The sequence below is a fragment of the Malania oleifera genome, chromosome 12 (genome assembly GCF_029873635.1).
Source record: "Malania oleifera isolate guangnan ecotype guangnan chromosome 12, ASM2987363v1, whole genome shotgun sequence".
NCBI classification, from domain to species: domain Eukaryota; kingdom Viridiplantae; phylum Streptophyta; class Magnoliopsida; order Santalales; family Ximeniaceae; genus Malania; species Malania oleifera.
In genome coordinates, this window is record NC_080428.1 from 49,442,997 (window position 1) to 49,464,491 (window position 21,495).

The 21,495-nt window shown below is 34.1% G+C and overlaps 1 protein-coding gene across 5 annotated transcripts; it reads left to right on the forward strand.

Moving 5' to 3' along the window:
- Positions 1 to 12,146: 12,146 nt before the first annotated feature.
- Positions 12,147 to 19,796, forward strand: LOC131144214 (plant cysteine oxidase 4-like). 5 transcript variants are annotated; one of them, XM_058092696.1, is made up of 6 exons: positions 12,147 to 12,359; positions 13,072 to 13,393; positions 13,534 to 13,697; positions 13,876 to 14,023; positions 19,165 to 19,368; positions 19,460 to 19,796. In XM_058092696.1, the coding sequence occupies exons 2-6, from the start codon at positions 13,294 to 13,296 to the stop codon at positions 19,576 to 19,578; spliced, it is 735 nt and encodes a 244-aa protein (XP_057948679.1). In that variant the 5' UTR covers positions 12,147 to 12,359; positions 13,072 to 13,293; the 3' UTR covers positions 19,579 to 19,796. The 5 variants fall into 5 exon arrangements, with proteins under 5 accessions (XP_057948679.1, XP_057948676.1, XP_057948678.1 ...); XM_058092693.1 differs by having other exon boundaries at positions 12,155 to 12,359; positions 13,054 to 13,393; positions 19,457 to 19,796; XM_058092695.1 differs by having other exon boundaries at positions 12,168 to 12,359; positions 13,054 to 13,393.
- The last annotated feature ends 1,699 nt before the right edge of the window (positions 19,797 to 21,495 follow it).

Genomic DNA, 21,495 nt, shown 5'->3' on the forward strand with positions numbered 1-21,495 from the left:
TAGAGAGAGAGTAGGGAGAGTTTTAGAGAGAGAGAGAGAGAGAGAGAGAGAGAGAGAGAGAGAGAGAGATAATTGAAGTTATTTAGTGAGGAAGTAATAAAATTTTCTATTTATAGGCTTTTGACCTTGGGCAATTTCGTTGACAAAATGGTATTCTCGTCGACGAATCTTTCGCTGACTTCGTCGACGAATTGATGGCCTCGTCGACGAATCTGGGATCTCCTGTTTTCCCGAAACTCCGTCGGCTTTTCCTCGTCGATGTCTGGAAGTTTCCATCACGATAAGAAAGAAGACTTTCGTTGGACGAAATATGCCAATTAACCAATTTGTTGCCCCTCCTCTATTTATTTAAACTCTTTATCACGGTTCGGGTTTCCTTTTAAGTTGGCCTCGTCGTGAAGGCCTAGATTCCAAATTTTCAAAATCTCTCGGTAATCCAACATCGTCGACGACCCTTTGAACCTCGCCGCTAGTCCACATGAAGGACATCGTCTAACGGAGAAGTGCCTCTCCGATGAACACTGCTGTTTTGTTAATTTGACCGTTTTTTAAATTCCTTCCCCTTTTCCCTTATTTGTTTAAAATTCCACATCTCGGTTCCGGTCCTTACACTAACCCCTGACCAACCTCTAACATCCAAACCTAACCTACCTATCCTGGTTAATGCCCTGTCAACCAGCCCTCCAACCCTAATTTGGCTAAACACTTCCCATTAGAAGGTGGGCGAGAAAAACCAAAACCAACAAAAGCAAAAAAAAAAACGGAAAAAGAAAAAAGGTAAATAGAGAGAAGTGAGAAAGGGAGAATAGGGATTTTGAGGACAGGTCATAGAGCTTATTAAGGCTCTTTGCCATCAAGCTTCCATTATGACCTTTGCAAAATAAGAACAAAATTTGAAAGAAAAAGAAAGAATAGGTATATATTGTGAGAGGATGAAATATTTGAGAAAGAAAGAGAATAATATGAAACAATTAATAGATAAAATAGAGTTGTGGAAATTGGAGAAAGCATAAGTTGAGAAGAAAAGGTGTAGAGGATTTTACCTTGGAGGCCATAGAGGTGGTGGTGGTTTTGTAGTAGTCAATCTCTCAGCTCCACAGACCATAAAAAAAACACAGTTTACTGATATTTGTGAAACTTGACTTAAGAGACAAAAATCTATTTGTTTTTTCTAGTCCAATTATTTCTATTTTATTTTGGTTCTTAGAATCTATTATTTTCCAAATATATACCAATTTTGCCCTGATACAAACAGAAATAACTGCTTCCAATTTTTAAAAATACTATACTCTTATTTTTGGTCATTTCAAACATGTTCTTTATTCGCGTTTGGTGTGAGTAATGAAGTTTCGACCTTGAACAATTCAGTCATTTCTTTGCATGGTATTTCGTGAACAACAAACTCCTAAAGTACCATTTAATCTACGTTGACAGCCTCCTTTACTTACAAACTCACGGTCTCAGTTCCTACAATCTGAGCGATTACTACATGGTTGTTTCTGAGATATACATCATCAGTTGCTTCTGAAATTTTGACATTTTGCTGTAGTTTAGAAAAGCCAAACATGTAATAAAACATTTTATATTAAATTCTTTTTACCCAATAATTCACACCAAATCTAAATCCACGCGTCCCATGTGAAATTTAATGATCTCGAAACGCATAACTGCAGTATTCTTCATAATGTAGTTTGTTTAGCCAAATCACACAAATTTTTTTTTCTACACAGCAACTCAATTTCCTTACAAGAAAGCCTAGTAATTTTCTATAATAAATCTTTAATTCTACTCTTGGTCGTTTTTCATTGCGTTTTGGTTTTTTTTTTATTTTAAATTCTTTCTCTTTAAAAACTAGAGTGCGTGGAGCTAGAGTGGTAGGGAGGAGGAAACTGAGCTTTTTTGATGGAATTGGGTGTATTGATTTAGTACTTTGTCCGGGATTTTTGTGTACTTATCAAAAAATCATCAAATTAATTAAACTGCCCCATTATCTATTGAAAATGGGACGTTAATTCGCAGTTCTCCTGGTTGGGGCCACATTGAGAGCATAGATATTGGGAAGTGAGGAAAAAAGCAGCCCACGTGGTACGAAAATAACAAAATAAATTAATACCTTAGTAATATATATTTTAATTACCTATATCTATTAAGAGAAAAAACACTCAATCTTCCTTGGCTCGGAAACAGTTAGGTGGAAAACAAACAGAACAGCAGGCATCAGAAGGGAAATTTATTTCATGGGAAAAATCTTTTGTTTTTGTATTTTGTCTTAATACAAGCCAATGATTTCCTGGAAACGTAGTTCACAGTTCTTCCAATTCTTCAATGTGGAAAATTGGGGCTATGTACATAGAACGAAAGGTCGGGGTAACACGGTTCATACAGTCCTAGAATTAGATGTGGCTGCTCAAGCGTCAGTCACTACTTCTTATAGATGTAAAGGACTCAGTTCGCATATAAAATTGGCACAAGAAACCTTTTACGACAGTTCACATTATACTGAGGAAAGAAGTCGAGGCTAGTTTTTAGTTCAAATATGAGAGATGCTAACTTTGAGATATGGTAAATTAAGTTGTAGTGTCAACCAAGGGAAGATGTTGGATAACATTTGTGAACAAAGTTACATAACAAATAATTTATATAGGTTTTACGCACGGAAAGCTCATAGCATGAAGTGTGCATAATATCACTGCGAACTAAGTAACCTAGGTTGTTCAGTGAGCATTGACTTGTTTGACTACTGTTTGTCTTCTCAGCGGTTTCATTGGGCGTGATTAGGTCTTAATCAACCGATGTTAGCAAATAAGCTAATACGAAATTTGTATCTTTACCAGTGGGGTATCGATTGTCGTGTGTTGCTTAGTAACAATTGTGAACTCTGTGGACTTAGGCCTCTTTTGGCAATTAGTCCCTCCTTCCTTGATATTTTTACTGATATTCTGATAAGAGGTTAGACTATAGCACGGAATCAGGTACAAAAGATCCCTTTAAGGAATGGTATCGAACAATTAAGTCATTTCATTATTTAAAATTCACTAGCCATGTGAATTCAGAATTGAAAAACGCTGACGTCTCCTTAACCTTTCTAATTTTATGCCGACACCCGCGGCAAAATCTCTTTCCGCGAAACAGAGAGTCTTCCGACGTCTGTGCGAGAAATTCGTACCTAGATACTCTTCCACCCGTATCCCTCGTGGTGCACACTTTCAGATTATCAGCGATTCTAATAAACAAGTTCTTGTCGGAACGAAACTCTTCTAGAGAGGAGCTACGGCGTCCCCAGAACACTTGTCTTAGTTTTTCAGCACGATTGAGTGCGCTGAGACGGCGCAGGCCGCCAGCGAGTTCGCGACGACACGAGAGATCACTTTGCCGTGTTCTCTCCTAGTGTAGCGGCCTCCTACCTCTTTCGCCACTTCGTTCCCTGTCTTCCTAGCCGCTTTTGACCCTTTGGGCCAATTTCGTTGCCACACAAGATCTTGGATTGTGCCATCAAAAGTCGACAGAATCTGGCCGCTGACTTCGTCGACGAATTGATGGCCTCGTCGACGAATCTGGGATCTCCTGTTTTCCCGAAACTCCTCGGCTTGTCCTCGTCGATGAATCTCTGAATTTCATCAACGAGAAGAACAAAGACTTCGTTGACGAAATATGCCAAATTACCAATTTGCCCCTCTCTTATTTATTTAAACTCATTTATCACGGTTCGGGTTCTTACAGTTGGCCTCGTCGATGAGCCTGAGATTCCAAAATTTCAAAAATCTCTCGGTATCCACTCGTCGACGATCCTTTGAACCTCGCCGACGAGTCACAGAAGAGACATCGTCAACGAGAGAAGTAGCCTCGCCGATGAACACTGCTGTTTTTACCTTTTTAAATTCCTTCCCCTTTTCTTATTTGTTTAATCCACATTTCTCGGGTCGGGTCCTTACACTACCCCTGACCCAACCTAACCTGAACTCCAACCTAACCTAACCTATCCTGGGTTAATGCCCTAGTCAACCAGCCCTCCAACCCCTATTTGGCTCATGAGAAAGTGCGAGAAAAAGCAACAAACAAAAGCAAAAAAAAAAAAGGAAAAAGGAAAAATAGGAAATAGAGAGAAGTTGAGAAAGGGAGATAGGGATTTGAGGGACATGTCAGAGAGCTTATTAAGGCTCTTTGACATCAAGCTCCATTATGGACCTGCAAAATAAGAACAGAAATTGAAAGAAAAAGAAAGAAGAGAGTAGAGATTGGGAGAGGGAGTGAATATTTGAGAAAGAAAGAGAATAGATATGAAAAAATATATATAGATAAATAGAGTTGTGAGATTGAGAAAGAATAAAGTTTGAGAAGAAAGGGTGTAGAGGGATTTACCTTGGAGGCCATAGAGGTGGTGGTGGTTGGTAGTAGTCATGCAACCCGTGAAAGTGAGAGAGTCTAAGAGAAGGAGTAGAGAGAGTAGGAAGGTGAGAGAGAGAAAGAAATCCAGAAGCAGAGAGAGAAAGAGAAAAGAAGATTCGAGAGAGAGAAAAAAGAAAAGAAAAGTAAAGAAAGGAAAAAGTGTTAAAATTTTTATTCAAAAAAATTCTATTGTAGTAAGCCACATTTCACCCATTGAAGGGTGCATGGCGCATTTTGGATTGCGGCTACTGGGTGACGTCACCCAGCAACGTGGCGGAATCTTAGTTGTATGCATTATATTTTCTACAGACAATTGGGTCATTGCCACGTCAGCGATCTGTGCCATTTTGAATCCAACCAGTAGCATGGTGCCATGTGGCAATGACATCATCATGGCATCATCTTGTCATGTGTTATCCTCAGTCATTTCCTGAAAAAAAAAAAAAAAAAAAAAAAAAAGAGGAAAAAAAAAGAAAGAAGAAATAGAATCAGGCCTTATCCTGTTTGCCACACGTCACTTTTGGATGAGTGACACGTGGTAAAGCCCTGACCACTCTCTCTCCCTAGATTGGGTCGACCCTGTTTGACTCGGGTAAACTCGAGTCCATTTCGTTGACCTGGTCAAATCAATTGACTTGGTTCCAACGCCTAAATCGCTCCCCCTTTTTTTTTTATTTAAAAATAATTTAAAATTTATTTATAATTCATTTAAAATTAAAAAAATTGATAAAATAAAAAAAAAACTAAAAAAAATAAATTCCTTGAGTCTTTTTTAACTCAAGGTGCCCAGAAAAATAAATAAATAATTAAAATTTAAAAAATAAATAAATTTGGAGGAAATTCCCTAAAAATCCAAGAGAATTGTAGAAAAATCTTGAAAATTTTCAAAAAATTTCTAAAAATTAGTGATTGTTTTGGGATAATTTCTTCTTAAGTTTGATGCATTTACATGATCATTTCTCACATTTAATTTCTATATGCGTCATATTTCACATGTGTCTACATGTGTGCAACCCAATAATAAAAACAAAGGGTAAAAATGTGTTTAAAACTTATTTATATCAATTATGAGAAAGGTTTATCTAGTAAGACCCCCTCATTTGGAGGCCTTATTATACATCCCTAAATTGCACCTGGTTTTGCATTCTCTTTCGAAATTTTTGGTGTTTATTTGACTGTTTAGGAATTAATTAAGGATCATTCAATTCAATTTGAAAAAATCCATAGTTAATTAGATATAGTTGATACAATGGGTGCATAGGGCATGCTAATACATTGTTCTTGCATAACTATACTCTCAAATCCAACTTTAGTAAAAGCAAATCGAGACTACTGGTTCTTTGGTCTTAGGATTAGTCTAGAGACTAATCAATAAGTAGTATTTAGGTGAACTAACCACATTTAGGTAAATAATAGGTTAGTGACGACTTTGTCGAATCTTCAATAGAACTATATATTTCACCCCTTGCCATTTCGAACCCTATGGGATATTGTGACAACTACTTTTGCTTTATTTGCATTCAATTGATGGCTGTGAATATGTTTATATAGTTAAACCTTGGTATCCTTTTGGTTGACAAGTAACAGAGTGTGCAATATATAACTAATGTCATATGATCTTCACAAGGTGTGAAGTGTTCAACCTATGACATTAGCTAAGCTTAGTGTGGCATTCAATGGAAATAAATTATATCTAACCAAATTAACACACATTGCCCGTCTCCTTTTTGCTTTAACTTCTCCTTCCTAAAAGTAAAAGTTGAGTCAAACATATTTGGTAAACAACTCTTCAAGCTTTGGAATGTTAACTTTTAGCTTTTTGCAGAACTTTTAAAAGTTATAGATTTAAAACTTTTAAAAGTTAAAAACTAGTATAGACACCCTATTTTGCTCGACCAATATATAGTAGAACTAAACTATTGTTTCAATCCATTCTCGTTTTAGAATTCTCAAATAAATATAATTGAGTTGGCTTTCTTTTTGAGTGGAGTTTTAATGCAAATTTTTAAAAAATTGCCAAGTTTAGTTTTTTGGAAAAATGTTGTTAAGAAAAAAAGAGCCTACTAAGATCTTTGCTTAGCAATTACTCTCTTTGCGAGCATTTAAGTCCACTCATCCTCGCCATTCGAAAATTAGTTGGAGTTCACTAGAGAAGCATTACAAAATCAGCCATTTGCATTTACAAACAAAATACAACCCAAAAAAAAAAAAAATTAAATTAAAAATCAAAAAAATGAAAAAGGGTCCCGAGCCTCCTTGGATCTTCAAAGTTGCTCAAATCCACCTCAACTGCATCCACTTGCACACGCAAACACATTTAATTATGGGTTAGTCTAGTACTCTGGTGATTAAATTTGTTTATTCATTAGCAATCTTGATGATTGAGGACCCATGGTGGGCCTCCATATGATGGAAGCCCAAATTTTGGGCTTAGGGTTTTCTGCCCCCTCTCTCTCCACCGCCGCCATGGCCCTCACCATGGTCACCACTGCCATGGCCCTGATGATCGTGTTTGGTAAATAATGTTTCAACTTTTAAAACTAACTTTTATCTATTTTAGTAAACTTTTAAAAGTTACAGATCTGAAACTTTTATAGGGCAAAAGATAATTTTTTCTCCAATAAATTATTCAATTCCATTGATCATGCCCTTAACATTTTTCAAATATTACAAAACTATCAATGCATTAATTGTATTTCCTAAAAATACATATTTATTTTAGTCATTTTAAATACTTTTAGACACCTTACAACTTTTTTACCAAACACTAAAAATTATTTTTTTCTTTCCAACAACTCTTTTTCCCTAGAAAACCACATATTTTTAAAATAATATAAAAAAGAACTTATCTTCATTGCTTCCTTTTTAAAAAGTCTTTTTTAAAAATTAGGGAGTGGGACAAAGGTACTCCAATTGAGCAAATGCACAAGGAGGATTTTCCTTGTGTCTAATGCTCACATATTTCCCTTAATTCATTTTTTCCAACAAACAATTTCACTGGGAAAACATTAGCATGTCAAGATGCTTTTCCTTTGCTCAATTGAGACAAATTGGAAACTCATATTGATTAGCAATAGTATCATTAAAGATGTTTCATCACATTATGGACTTGTTTACTGTTGGGGATAGATCTACGAGCAACGATCGCACAAGCAAAATATACAATCATAATACAAGACCAAATTTACGTGGTTCGGTCCACTGTGACCTACGTCCACAGGAGAACACACATTCCACTATAACCGGGAGAATTACAAGGAGGAGGAGGCTACTGTCCTCAACTTGACTCTCTCTCTCTCCAACACACACTCTTGCCTCACACTACTTTGCATACCACCACACCGCACTCTGCAACTCCCTCTCTCTGCACACACCACAGCACGCAACTCACAATTTTGCCACTCACATACATCACACATATATACACATATGGGAGGAGAGAAAGTTATACAAGGTGGCTGCAAATTTAACATGGTAGGCAGTTGTTTGGTGGCCGTTGGTTTCTAGCGTCAACTATTGCAGCTAAGTGGTGTGGCTGCCGACTCCAATACAAGCCACACCCTAACATTTACAGCATAGTATGCCATGAGATTGAACCAGTAACAATATCAAATCAGGTTTAAAATTAGATCATCAAACAATTTACTGAAAGTTTTTGGGAGAAATAATTTTAAGTTTCGAATTTGATTTTTAATTTGTGTCAATTTTTTTTTTAAAAAAATCAATACAATTTTATATCATGCTTTGTCAAAATTGGCATAAATTCAAATTTGGGGTCAGAGAGTAAAAGATACAAATCTTATGATTGGGAGAAATTTTGGATTTAAATTTGTGGAAAATTGGATATATGTAAATATGTAATATAAAATTATATTAAATTTTATTCAAATCTATTCAAATTCAAATTAAGGACCTGAAATCATGCTCCTAAAACACAATGAAAATTCTTAATTTTTGGAGCAAAAATTAGTAACTTACAAAGATAAAAAATCAATATTTTACAAAACATAAAGAATAACATTGCATAATAACAATTAAACATTAAAAAAAAATTTAATTCATTTTCACTCCAAAAATCCACTAACTTATTAAACATAATAAATAGCATTTTCAATGTAAGACAATAGCATAATAACAACTAAACATTAAAAAAAAAAAACTAGAGTTTAATTTGTTTTCATTCCAAAAACATTAACGTACTAAACATAAGGAATAACATTTTCAATGTGAGGCAATAGCATAATAACAACTAAACATTAAAATAAATTTTTTTTTTTAAAAACTAGAATTTAATTCATTTCCATTTCAAAAATTCTTAACTAAAACATAAAGAATAACGTTTTTAATGTGAGGCAACAACTTAATAACAACTAAACATTAAAATATTTTTTAAAAAAACAAGAATTTAATTTATTTCCATTTCAGAAATTCTTAACTAAAACATGAAAAATAGCATAATAATAGCTAAACATTAAAATAATTTTTTTTTAAAACTAGAATTTAATTCATTTCCATTTTAGAAATTCTTAACTAAAGCATAAAGAATAACATTTTCGATGTGAGGCAATAGCATAATAACAACTAAACATTACAATAAATTTTTTTTAAAAAAAACTAGAATTTAATTCATTTCCATTTCATACATTCTTAACTAAAACATAAAAATAGCATAATAACAACTAAACATTCAAATAAATTTTTTTTTTTAAACTAGAATTTAATTCATTTCCATTTTAGAAATTCCTAACTAAAACATAAAGAATAACATTTTCAATGTGAGGCAATAGCATAATAACAACTAAACATTAAAATATTGTTTTTAAAGAGTTAGAATTTAATTCATTTCCATTTCAGGAATTCTTAACTAAAACATAAAAAATAGCATTTTCAATGTGAGCCAATAGCATGATAACAACTAAACATTAAAAAAATTAGAATTTAATTCACTTCCATTTTAGAACATTGACTTACTAAAACATAAAACATTAAAAAAAATTTAAAAATAAAAATTTAATTCATTTCCATTCAAAAATCACTAACTTGCTAAAACATTAAGAACAACATTTTCAACGTGAGGCAATAGCATAAACTCCTAAATATTTAAAAAGAAAAAAGAAAAGAAAAAACCAAAATTGCAGATTGCTGGCTAACTAATGACTATTATACTGTAACACAAGAACCAAATTCTCCAGTATACTTAAAAGTCGAAAAATGAGATTTACTCAAATGTTAAGAGAGAAGTTAGATTTTGATAACCTCAAGGTCTCAGGTTTGATTTGCTACTTACTATTTATCGGACGAATTCTTAGGAATGCTTCAATGTGTATATATATATATGTATGTATGTATATTTTCATACTCATGTATTAGAATGTTAAAAAAAAACATTGACAAAAAATTAACCTTATGTTTGGATAATCTTTGAATTTTAAGTTGTAATAGCTTGGATAAAATGTAATACAAAATTGTATTGAAATTTGTTGAAATTCAAGATCCAAAAGTAACGCACCCAAACATATTCTTAATAAAAATCATAGCGAAATGATTGTACGATTATCTTTCCGCAAGTAAATTCAAATTGCTTAGCTCAACCAAAAAAACAAAAGCAGCAAATAAGATATTCCAGTGATAAAATTTTAAAAATTACAAGTACAAATCTAAGAGGATGCAATCACAAAATGGAAAAAATTGAAGTCGTATAAAATAAATTCCAAGTTATAGTCTATATTAATTAAAAATCGCAGCAAATTTAAATCATATTAATTAAAGATTCAAGTTATAATCAATTCCATGGAATGTGAATTGCTGCATCTCAATTGGTCATAACTTCTGGTTGAAGATTGCCCCTCTAGATCGATAAACGAAACTCTGCTTCAAAAAACATTCACCTGAAATTCGTGGAAGAGAAGATTCACGAACACCACCGGAGACTTAATTGCTGCAGGAGAGCGAGCAGCAGACAAGCTGCAGTTTCAAATTGGTCATATGAGAGAGAGAGAGAGAGAGAGAGAGAGAGAGGGAGAGAGAGGGTGCGATAACACCTATCGCTCAATTAACTAGTTTTGGTAATTGCAATCGAGTTAATTTGAACCCAACCAATATCTTAATAGACTATTCGGGTATGGATTGAGTACGACTTAGCTTCCCCGCTTAACATGCAATCACTTTAATTTTTAAGGAATATTCAAAATTGAGTGTCAAAAATTTTCCCAAATTTTATAATGGTTGAAAATTTGTAATTTATAAATAATATTTGCCTCATTTGCATATTATAAATATTTTTTAAAAATTCTATCCCACGATTGCTAGAAAATTAGGGAGATAAATAGGCATTGTTTTAGAAAAAATAATAATAATAATAATAATAATCGTATTTGTTGAAAATACTATAGAAAAATATGAAATAAATTTATATTACTTGTTCCGAAATTTTTGAATAGAGTAAAGTTAGTACTTAACTATTTATTAATAATAAAAAGAGTATAACGCTTTCAATAATGTCATGTATTGGAGAGGAAAAATCTAAAGATAAAAGACTAACCCCTATTAGACCCTTGTGTCCATGTCCTTTACACCACAAGAAAGACTAACGCATTTTTGTGTGCAAAAAGTAAAAGCAGTACATTATGTGGAGGGCAGTCACCACCAACTACATAGGGAAGGCATGTGATATAACATTTGCAACTTCAATAATTTACTTTTTAACTTGGAAGCATCTTTCAATTTGAAATGCATGCCAAAAGTTAAAATATGCATTTGAAAAATGTTATGAATTTGTTACTAATAAGAATAAAGCTAAAGGATCACCGTTATATTTAGAATGAAGGAGAGTTATTATGTGCTTTGTGTGAATCAAATGATTGAATATATATATCGATCATTTTTTCCTTCATTACCTAAAAGGACAGTCAATTTGGTTCGTTATTTATAACTGAAATTGGAGGGCTTTTTAGATTGACGGGAGGTTCTTGATAGCTTGAGAAAGTTTGATTTGAGTAAACTCAAATCTGATCATATTCTTATCTCTATTGCATTCTTCCTTCGCCCATTTAGAAAGGAAGAAATGACAAAGTATTCAATAGGAAAATTTTGTAGGGTGAAGAGAAGAGTCTAAAATTCAAAGAGAAGAATAATAGAAATTCAATGAAAGAATCTGAATACCATGATTATATGCAAATAATGCTGTTTTTGGGAGTATTGGACTGCTTCAGATGATATCAGGTTGTTGAAGGATAATTTTCAAACTTGTCATTTTGATTATATGAAAAGAGAGTGTTATTTTCTTACCCATTACGTGACATAATGTGTTTTGCCTATACTAAAAAGATTATGTTTTCAATATTATACCTTTTTATTTTCAATATATATATATATATATATATATATGGATAAAGATTCCTTCTTTAGGACTTTTAACTCTTATTTATTTATTTATTAATTCTTGGAAGGGTATTATGCATTAAAAAACACAAAAAGTATATGAACAAAAAGAAAAGGGGCTCATACAAATATGCTTTTACCTCCAATGTGTGGTTCAGGTGGTAGTGCAGACTGTGGGAGTGCCTCTTACGAGATCAGGTGTTCAAAACTTTTCGGGTTCGTTTTCGCTCATAAATTCTTAAAATTTACCTCCCTTTGGAGTTATGGGATCGACTTCAAGGGGCGCGAGATTAGTCACGTGAACCGTAAAATGGACACGTGAAAACCCGATACGTAGTTCCAAGAAAAAAAAAAAAAAGAAGGGAGAAATGAAAAACGTTAAAAACAGGGGAGGATAGGATAGGCTGGGGAATTTGATTGAAGCCAATTCTCAGAGCAGAGCAGAGCAGCTCGTGAGTTTATTGGTGACGTCCTCGCATCTACAGCCTTCCTGAACGCGACAAATCTTCAGGTCGTGTGAACTCGGGTGCCACCCTCTCTCCTCCATTTCTTCCCCTCCCTTCTCTTTCTCTCTCTTTCACGGACCTGCGCAGGTACTCTCTCTCTCTCTCTCTCTCTCTCTCTCTCTCTCTCTCTCTTTCTGAATTCGGCAATTGACGATTGCGAAATCTGGATATTTGCTTGTTTGTTGAGTAGAGATTCTGGGTGTCGAGGCTGTTGCGAATTAGGGGTTCAATCCCGAGCTACTATGTGTTTGTGTTCATGGAGCTTGGTGATTATTGTCACGAACTTTTAGGGTTTGATTTGTTTTCCTTTTTTGTGTTGAACTTTGCTGGTTTAATTTTAATGCGTTGGTGTTTTGTTCGGGTATTGTGTAATTACATCTGGGGTTATCTAATACAAATCTGTATATCAAAATCCATCGCTTTAAGATCCTTTGGTCGCTGCGTAAATGTAGCGAGGGGAAGTAGTTTGCAAATTTTAATGGTGACGTTTAATTATTCATCCCGCTTAATACAAAGCTTTTGACTTTGTTGAGTGGTGAGTTCCGTTTAGAGGAAATGCGGTGAGCGCAAGATGTTTTAGTAATGGTAGTGAGTTCAGGATTTTTTTTTTTTCATTTGTTTTTTAAAATTCTTTTGCTCTGTTTCTAAGAAATAAAACTGTTGGTTAATCTGTAGACTTCCATCTATTCATATCCCCAATTCATATTCTTTGCAATGTTTGCAATTGAGATTTTTTTTTTTCATAACCTTTCTTGATTGGGATTGGTTGACTACCATGCAGATTTTGTGCCATTATCAGGTTCGCAGTGCAATTTAAATACTCTCAGCTCTACTTCTGAAATTTTTTGAAGCAACAAATTTTGAGTTTTCTCCGTGGTTGAGTCTGGTGGGGATGCATATGTGATTTGGGCAGTTGTTTGACATACAATAATATAGTGCTGAGATTCTTTACGGGTCATCGCAATCCTACTAGGACATCCCCAAATCAATTAGTTGGTTTTTTTGTTACTTTCGCCACACCATGCCACTCGTGCAGAAGCTGTATAATGCTTGCAAAGAGTCCTTCTCTCCGAATGGTCCTATGTCAGAAGAAGCTCTTGAGCAAGTCCGTGCAATTTTAGGTGGGAATGCTAGTTATTTTTCGCATCTTGTGTTTGATCTTCCTATCTCTGTACATAGTTCAAGGCTTGCATATAGTCATAACTATCTTTCAATGAAGTCATTTTCTACTTTCTTGACCCTTCATATAATGCAATTCCAGATGAAATGAAGCCTTCTAATGTGGGTCTCGAACAGGAAGCACAAGCAGCACGCGGATGGAAAGGTTCTGTGCACAGTAACAATGGGAGAAAGGGCCGTAACGGCACTCATCAGTACCCTCCTACAATCAAATATCTGCACTTGCATGAATGCGACAGATTCTCTGTAAGCAAGTTCAAAAATAATTGCACAATGTTTCATTACATTTGAGTTTTTGTCTGTAGCATTTTGGCTTGAGGTTACACTTGGTTGCGATGGAGTGAATTTTTACTTAATTTTTTTTTTTTTTTGTGAAAGTTGAAGCTGCATTTATGAATCTGGGATTCTTTGGATCTTTTTGCAGATTGGAATATTCTGCATGCCACCTTCCTCTATTATTCCCCTCCATAATCATCCCGGAATGACTGTGTTGAGTAAGCTTTTGTATGGATCATTGCATGCCAAGTCATATGACTGGCTCGATTTACCTGGACCATCTGATCCAACTCAAGGTGCGCTCAGTCTTGCATCTCATGTAATTAACTTTCACTTTGTTTCTGTATGTGGCTAGTGGTAAGAAATGAAATCTGGGAATATCTGACTTGTTTCATGCTTTCATCCTGGCAACTTATTTTGTTTATTGAATAGGTTCTTCCCTATGCTTCATAAAAGCCAAGATTTATTTGGACGGAAAAAATTGAGGAAGTTGACAACCTCTCGTGTTTCAATTGAAAAACGATCTTTCTTATGTGGCTTCTAATTAAAATATTCTGATATTTATTAATGAGTTTTATTTTCTGGATATTATTGTTTATTCCAGATTTTTTTTGAGGTATTCATACTTATGTGTAAAAATATTATGTAAGGAAAGATCATTGTCAGATCATTAATTTATAGGTTAATGAACAGTTATAAGAAGGCTGGGACTTGCCAATTAGGAAGTTATTTCTTTTAAGTACAGGTGTGATACATTGTTTAAATGTCAATATAAATGCTACGTAAGCTTAGACTTGGCAAAATGGATAAAAATCCATTAATTTGAACTGAATCCGACCTGTTTAAATTGACTCATAACTAATTCACACATTAAATGAGTCGAATATGGTTTGAACTTTTTTTATCTTCCTCTAAATGAGTCAGTTGGCGGATTTAGGATTTTATCCAATGGATATCCGCCTATCCGCTAACAACTAATGTTTAAATTCATTGATAATCCCATATGCTTATGATTATTAGGCATCAAATCAATTATCATAAGCTCTATTGGCCAAGGTCTAGTCCCACACTCTTAACTCTTGCACTACTATATGCGTCTTTAGGGTATACCCTATGCCCATATTCAAACTCAAGCCCAAGTAGGCAAATACTCAGTTTTCATGACTCAGAAAAATAAAAAAAATATTATAATTTTGTGATTAGTTATTAAATGTTTAATATATTACCAAATTATAATTTTAAAAATAACTTCAGTTATTGTGTTATGAAATTAATTGTTCATTGAATGGTAAAAAAAATTATATTAGGAATGAGAATGACGGATTATTTGTCATCCGCCATGGATTATCCGATCCAAACCACCATAAATTCGTAATTTAAATGAGTCAGATATGATTGGAACTTGCATTAGCGGACTCATTTTCTGTAGTTTTCCTAATCAAACTAGAGGTTACCAAAGAACCATGCATAGCACTAAATAGGGAGCCCTCGAATACACCAGTGACGCCTAACATATGAAATGGGTGCATAAGGATTTTGTGCTCCGCCTAGAGTACAATCACAAAGTTGAAAGTACCAGAGATTCTTAGAGGCATACACCATTAGAAAAACTTCCTTGACCAATTGGATAGATCAAGAAAACAGCAGTAGCAGCTGCAACAGGAGCTGAATATGCAACAGCAATCCAAGGGCGCATACCTAGGCGAAAACTAAGTTCCCACTCACGACCCATGTAACAAGCTACACCAAGTAAGAAGTGTAGAACAATTAGTTCATAAGGACCACCATTGTATAACCATTCATCAACAGATGCCGCTTCCTATATCGGGTAAAAGTGCAAACTTATAGTTGCAAAAGTAGGAATCACGGCACCAGAGATAATATTGTTTCCATAAAGTAGAGATTTTAGAAATAGGTTCATGAATACCATCAATATCTACTGGAGGTGTAGCAATGAAGGCAATAATAAATACAGAAGTTGCGGTCAATAAGGTAGGGATCATGGTTTTAAATCGAGGTAGCAAGTAACGTAACGTAACGGTAACGGGTGTAATGGGAAGCAGGAGTAGCGGATGTTACATAACTGGAAGCGGGTGTGATGGCCGTGAATTTTTTTGAAGCACGCACAACCTTGTGCATATTAGTATACTTGCATTTTTAAGCTTTTAGCCCTTCTTTGAAAGAGTTTTAGTGTATTTTGGATCCTTTTGTTCGAGTAACTAAGTTATTTGGTAAGGGCAACAAGTTTACATTTGTTTTAAACCACCATTAATAAAAAAATTGCGTGTGTGCGTATTTATACTTCTCGTTGTTCTTATCTATGATAAATTCTAATGCGTGCTAAATTAATTAATAAAACAAAATACATTATATACTTCATTAATCTATTAGACAAATAAGACATACGAATAATGCAAATATAAAATAGCTAGAAAAGAAAGAAGGTTGAAGTTGAGAAATATAGAACATAAATATCACATTACTAATATTATCAAAATAAAATATTTTCCTAATAAATTAGTATTTTCAAATTTTTAATTAATGCATCTATTGTGAGTATTTAAAGAAATAGTAAATTTTGTATCATTGTCATCCTTGTTATAATCATTTCCCCCTTTTGCCACTTGGTATATTGAGAATGATATATGAAAGAGAGGGAAAAAGTGAGAAGAAAAAGTAAAAAATAAAATAATTTTTTCGTGTAATAGTCTTGTAGTAGTTACTTAATGGCCGTAGCGGCCTTTATGTAATGGTCGCGGTCCGTAATGGCTACTATGGCCGTGATTTTTCTTCTCACCGATTTCGCGGTGTGTAACAGTATTGGCAACCAAAAAACCGTTACGTAACAACGTTACGTAACGGTCGCGGCCTTTATTTAAAACCATGGTAGGGATCATCAAAACACCAAACCATCCAATGTAAAGACGGTTTTCAATGCTAGTAATCCAGCTACAGAAGCGACCCGATAGGCTTTCTCTTTCGCGTCTCTCTAAAATGGCAGTCATGGTAAAATCTTCATTTATTTAATCATTAGGGACTCCCAAGCACACAAATTTTCTATAAATAGAAGATAGCTGAAAGCTTGTTATTCAATAGCATAACATGACTTATATGCCCGTGTCAACCAAACCAATAGCAACATACATAAATAGATATCTATTATCTATCTATCTAGATTCATCATAATCATTTGTTTGTGAATAAATGAAAATATCGAATACGAATTAAATAGGAATTCAATATAATAATGGGTAGTCCGGGATTCGAACTCGGAACTAGTCGGATGGAGTAGATAATTTCTTTTTTAAATGAAAAAAAAATGAATTAAAATTCAAAATAAATTAATAAAAACCTCACCATGGATTATTCGATCCGATCTGCTTTGCCAGGTCTACATAAGCTGCTACCTTCTCATCATTTCTGTTTTTGATAACACCATTTTTTAATACACCAATTTTTGTGTTGATTTATGTGCTTGTAGGATTTATTGTTGGATTTTGTCTTGGGCGCTTGCATATGAGACAGTAGCATATGGGAAAGAATATATACTTATTTTATGCACTGCAAAATGCATAATTTTATTTCCTTTTATTTCTTATTTTTTATTTTTATTTAATTTTTGTGGATGCAAGGTGTAGTTGCTTACTTATAATATTCTATTACCACCATTATTATTGGTTATTGGAGGGGCTAATGTATGTTCATTCATGTGGCAATGTTATGGAAATTTAAGGAAATTTATTCAATTTATTTTGTTTTATGTGATATTTTAATGCATGAGGTGGAATATTATATGGAAACATAATTATAATGATTCAGAACACTTCTAATGAATTTTTTTCTCTATGCTATCTTAATTGAATAAAATATCAGAATAGTTGTACTGGTATTTGAATGGCAACTTGGTAACTAGTCAAGACTAGAGAAAAAGTAAGAAGAAACATCGGGGAAATAATGTTATATATCTTCTTGTGTGTGGGTGCTTTAATATGTGGGTAACTGATACGAAGTAATTGTCATGTTTAAAATGGAACAAGAAATGATAATTCCTATTTCACGAAATTGGTCCGTTGTCATGAAGAACATGGGCTGGCAAACAAGTTGACCTTCCAAAAGCGAGGGTAAACAATCTTACTAAAGTTCATACATTCCTAAAAACGGAAGATGCGATTCAACCGTTTCATAACTGAATTACTCCGTTTCATCCTTCTTAATTGTTCTACCCTTCCAAGTTTGTTTTCTGCATTGCAGTTATTATAGTGCATATTTCTGTCAAGTAATATCTCTCTGAACAATGCTATGGTTCCAGGCAATGCATACTTTATTTTCCAACCTAGGAAATCAAAGATCTTGCGCAGTTGCTCAGTGTAAAAGTGGGTTGGTTAAACGGATAAGTGCATTGAGAATACTCTGTAATTGTGCTGCTCAGGACACCATATGCAAAAATTTAAGCAATGATTATGAGAGTATGACTAAAATATAAAGAAAGAATGCAGACATCCTAAGCTAGTAATGTTAGTACAAAATAAAATAAGGGCAGATTTGTTGAAATGGTTTTTAGCACTTACAACCTAGGTTAGGTAGTGCACCAATGACAAGAGTGATTTGTTCGAGAGTATAGGCTATACAAGGGGAAGGGATAGACCTAAAAAGGGAAAAAATCATTGAGGTAATGAAGAAGGATTAGATGTGTCCCTACAACTTTTAGAGGGTATTTTAGATTGACCAAGATAAGAGAAAGGGTTTCATATGGCTGCCTCGACATGGTGGTATATTTCTTTTATACATTGTGGGATGAATATTGTATACACACACACACACACACACATGCATAATTGGTTGTATATTTATATTATCCCAGCCCTTGGTTGTTTTTTTGCGTATGCCTGCACATGTGCGCGGAGACATGTTCTATGATGGTCCTGACAGTAAAATTCTGTCATTAAATATATTGAAAGTCTAAAAAATAATTGGTTTGAAAAACTTTTTTTTTTGAAAATTGTTGAGAATTCATGTATCTTTTTTCTTAGAAAGTTGTTGATGCAGAACAAGGGAAAAAAAGAGAGAAATCAAGGAAAGAGAAAGAGGAACAAGGGATAGAATTCTTCAAAAGCTCAATTTTTTTCATCCAAGCTTAGTTATCAGTTATGTAGTAGTAATATTTCAAGCCCTAACGTGCTTGGGAACCAAGAAATTTAAATAGGGAAACCAAATAATACTAGCACTTCCTAACCGATAAAACTCTAGAATCAACTCATTTCTTACCAAATGAGATACTATGAAAAATGTAAGATGAAAATTTAAAAATAAAATAAAAATCACTATTATAACAAAAAAAATCTTAAAAAACTTAAGTATCATTAATTTGAGTTAGCAGGCTTGTTTCTCACACTGCTTTTTGTTTTTACTTTCAAATATTGATTGGTTGAATTTGCAGCGAGACCTGCAAAACTGGTTAGAGATTGTGAAATGAGCGCACCCTGTCACACAACAATTCTTCATCCTAGAAGTGGTGGCAACATCCATTGTTTTAAAGCCTTGACTCCCTGTGCTCTATTCGATGTTCTGACACCACCTTACTCTTCGGAAGATGGTCGACATTGTTCTTATTTTAGGAAATCGCCCAACAAAGATCTACCTGGTATCTTCTGTACTTGTTTACTTTCCTTTAATATTTGAATTCCAGTTATTTGTTATCCTAAGCTCACCCTTATTGTTCCTTTCCAAAGAAGGTATCGATCAGTTGTGTAGAGTAACACCCTCCGATGTCATCTGGTTAGAAGAGGTCCAACCTCCTGAAAGCTGTGTGGTTCGGAGGGGGCTGTACAAGGGTCCGATTATCAGAACTTGAGGGTCCGTGCTGGATTTACCTTACCATTTGTTAGAATGGCTTCGAAGAAGCCATTGAGAAATTCTGGGAGATTGGCCATTAGCTGCTTGGAAATAATTACTGTTACCAGCTCTTTGAGGCATTTGGCTTGTACATATTTATCATATATTGGTTGAGTTATTTGATTTCATGACCTCACTGTTGGTGGAATGGGAATTAAAGGAACCTGTTTCTAAGTATATCATTTTGCAAAAATTTTCTTCATCAACTGGCAACCGCTGGTGTGGATTTTCCTCCCTTATGATTCGTATTTGGCCTGACTTTATTATTATTATTTTTTCAGATGGACTGGCACTGACGTTGATGGGAAATGTGGCTGGGAATTTTTGTTACTCAGTCTTTACTTGAATACAGAACAATTTTGGCTGGTAAAGAGAATTGGTGCCAAGATAAGGATGTCAAAAAAAAGTGTTTAGGCAAAAAAAGATTTGGTTTAAGACATGAAATGGAAACTTGCAAAAGCATAAGGAGTCGAGAGAAAAAATTTGTTGCTTGTGAAGCATATAAAATTTTATACGCGATGCTAGATGCAAATAAAGGAGAAAAGACATTTAAATAAAGGAGGAAAAAAACCTTGAAACTTGTTAAGGGTTAAAGAAATGGTGAATAGACACTTGGGTAATAAATACTCTGTTTACAGAAGAAGATGCGTTAGAAAATGATGAATTTATTTAATGAGCGAGGCTTAAATTTAGACTGCCGCGGTGTGCAAAGGAGGGCAATGTCACTACATTGTTTTCCTATATTTAATTAAGAGCAAAAGTAATTAAAGGTGTACCTTAAATTACAGCAAAAAATTAGTTTTTCTTTCTTAGCTATTTTATGCCACTGTAATAAATTTAATTTCATCTAATAAATTACATTATTTTTATTGTTTTTTTTTTTTTCTTCAAAATCGCTAAAAATTAATATTGGGTTTTTGGAGTTATGATACTCTGTTCCTCTTGTAGAGTTCCTCATTTCTAATATGGTTTCTATAGTTAAGATAAGTCATATTGCTACTATTTTTTTTTTTTTAATTTTACGTTTAGAAACTTACATTGATCTCTAATTTATATCATCTTCTTCCTTATGCTTTGCCTCCAACTTCTATTTTTCCTTTATTAGTTTTAAAGTATTGTTGGATGTGTGTTTTTACAGTCCCCGAATATGACCTCACCAGGAGTTATTTTATATTATATAGCGACCTTTCTATCTCCTATAGTTAGTTAATATGCATAGAGAATTCTACTAATAATAAAAGTTAATTTTCATTAATTAAAGACTCAAGTGTGTTTTCTGTTGAGAATTCCACTTGTAAGTTTGTTTCATATTAGAAAATTTGAGTGGATGATGGATGCTTATATATATGATTAGGCCCAATACCCGATAAACTTAAGCTTTTGGGTCAAGTTGGTGTTCACCCATGTGTATCAAGCTCACCCATGGATTCCTCCGTTACTAACAAGTGGTATCAGAGTTGACGGTTCATAACTCTGGGTGAGTGACATTGTAAAAAGTTAAGACGTAAAGCTAATTCTCCTGACGTGCTAACAGTTGGAGGACCAAGTGTGTTGTTGTTTGTGGCTCTTATGCTCTGTTTTTGTATGCAAAAAAGGAAAAGGGAAAAAACATGAAGGGGCAGCACAACAGAGCTCATCGACGAATGCCCTGTGTTCGTCGACAAGTGGACAACAACGAGTCGTCAACGAATGTTCTGAAATCGTTGACGAGAAAATACCGAGAGCAAGAAAATTTCAAAGATATGGACTCGTCGACAAAAGTCTGTTCTTATCGACGAATTGTCTTCTATGGATCGTTGATGAAGCCTTGTTCTCGTTAATGAAAGCCTGTTCTCATTGACGAATTGTCTTTTGTGGATCGTCGACGAAACCCTGT

Bases quoted from the DNA above. Each gene is read 5' to 3' on its own strand.
- LOC131144214 (XM_058092693.1), top strand. From the start codon at position 13,294: ATGCCACTCGTGCAGAAGCTGTATAATGCTTGCAAAGAGTCCTTCTCT. The intron at 13,698-13,875 runs GTAAGCAAGTTC...ATCTTTTTGCAG, and splicing joins ATGAATGCGACAGATTCTCT to ATTGGAATATTCTGCATGCC. The intron at 14,024-19,164 runs GTGCGCTCAGTC...TTGAATTTGCAG, and splicing joins ACCATCTGATCCAACTCAAG to CGAGACCTGCAAAACTGGTT.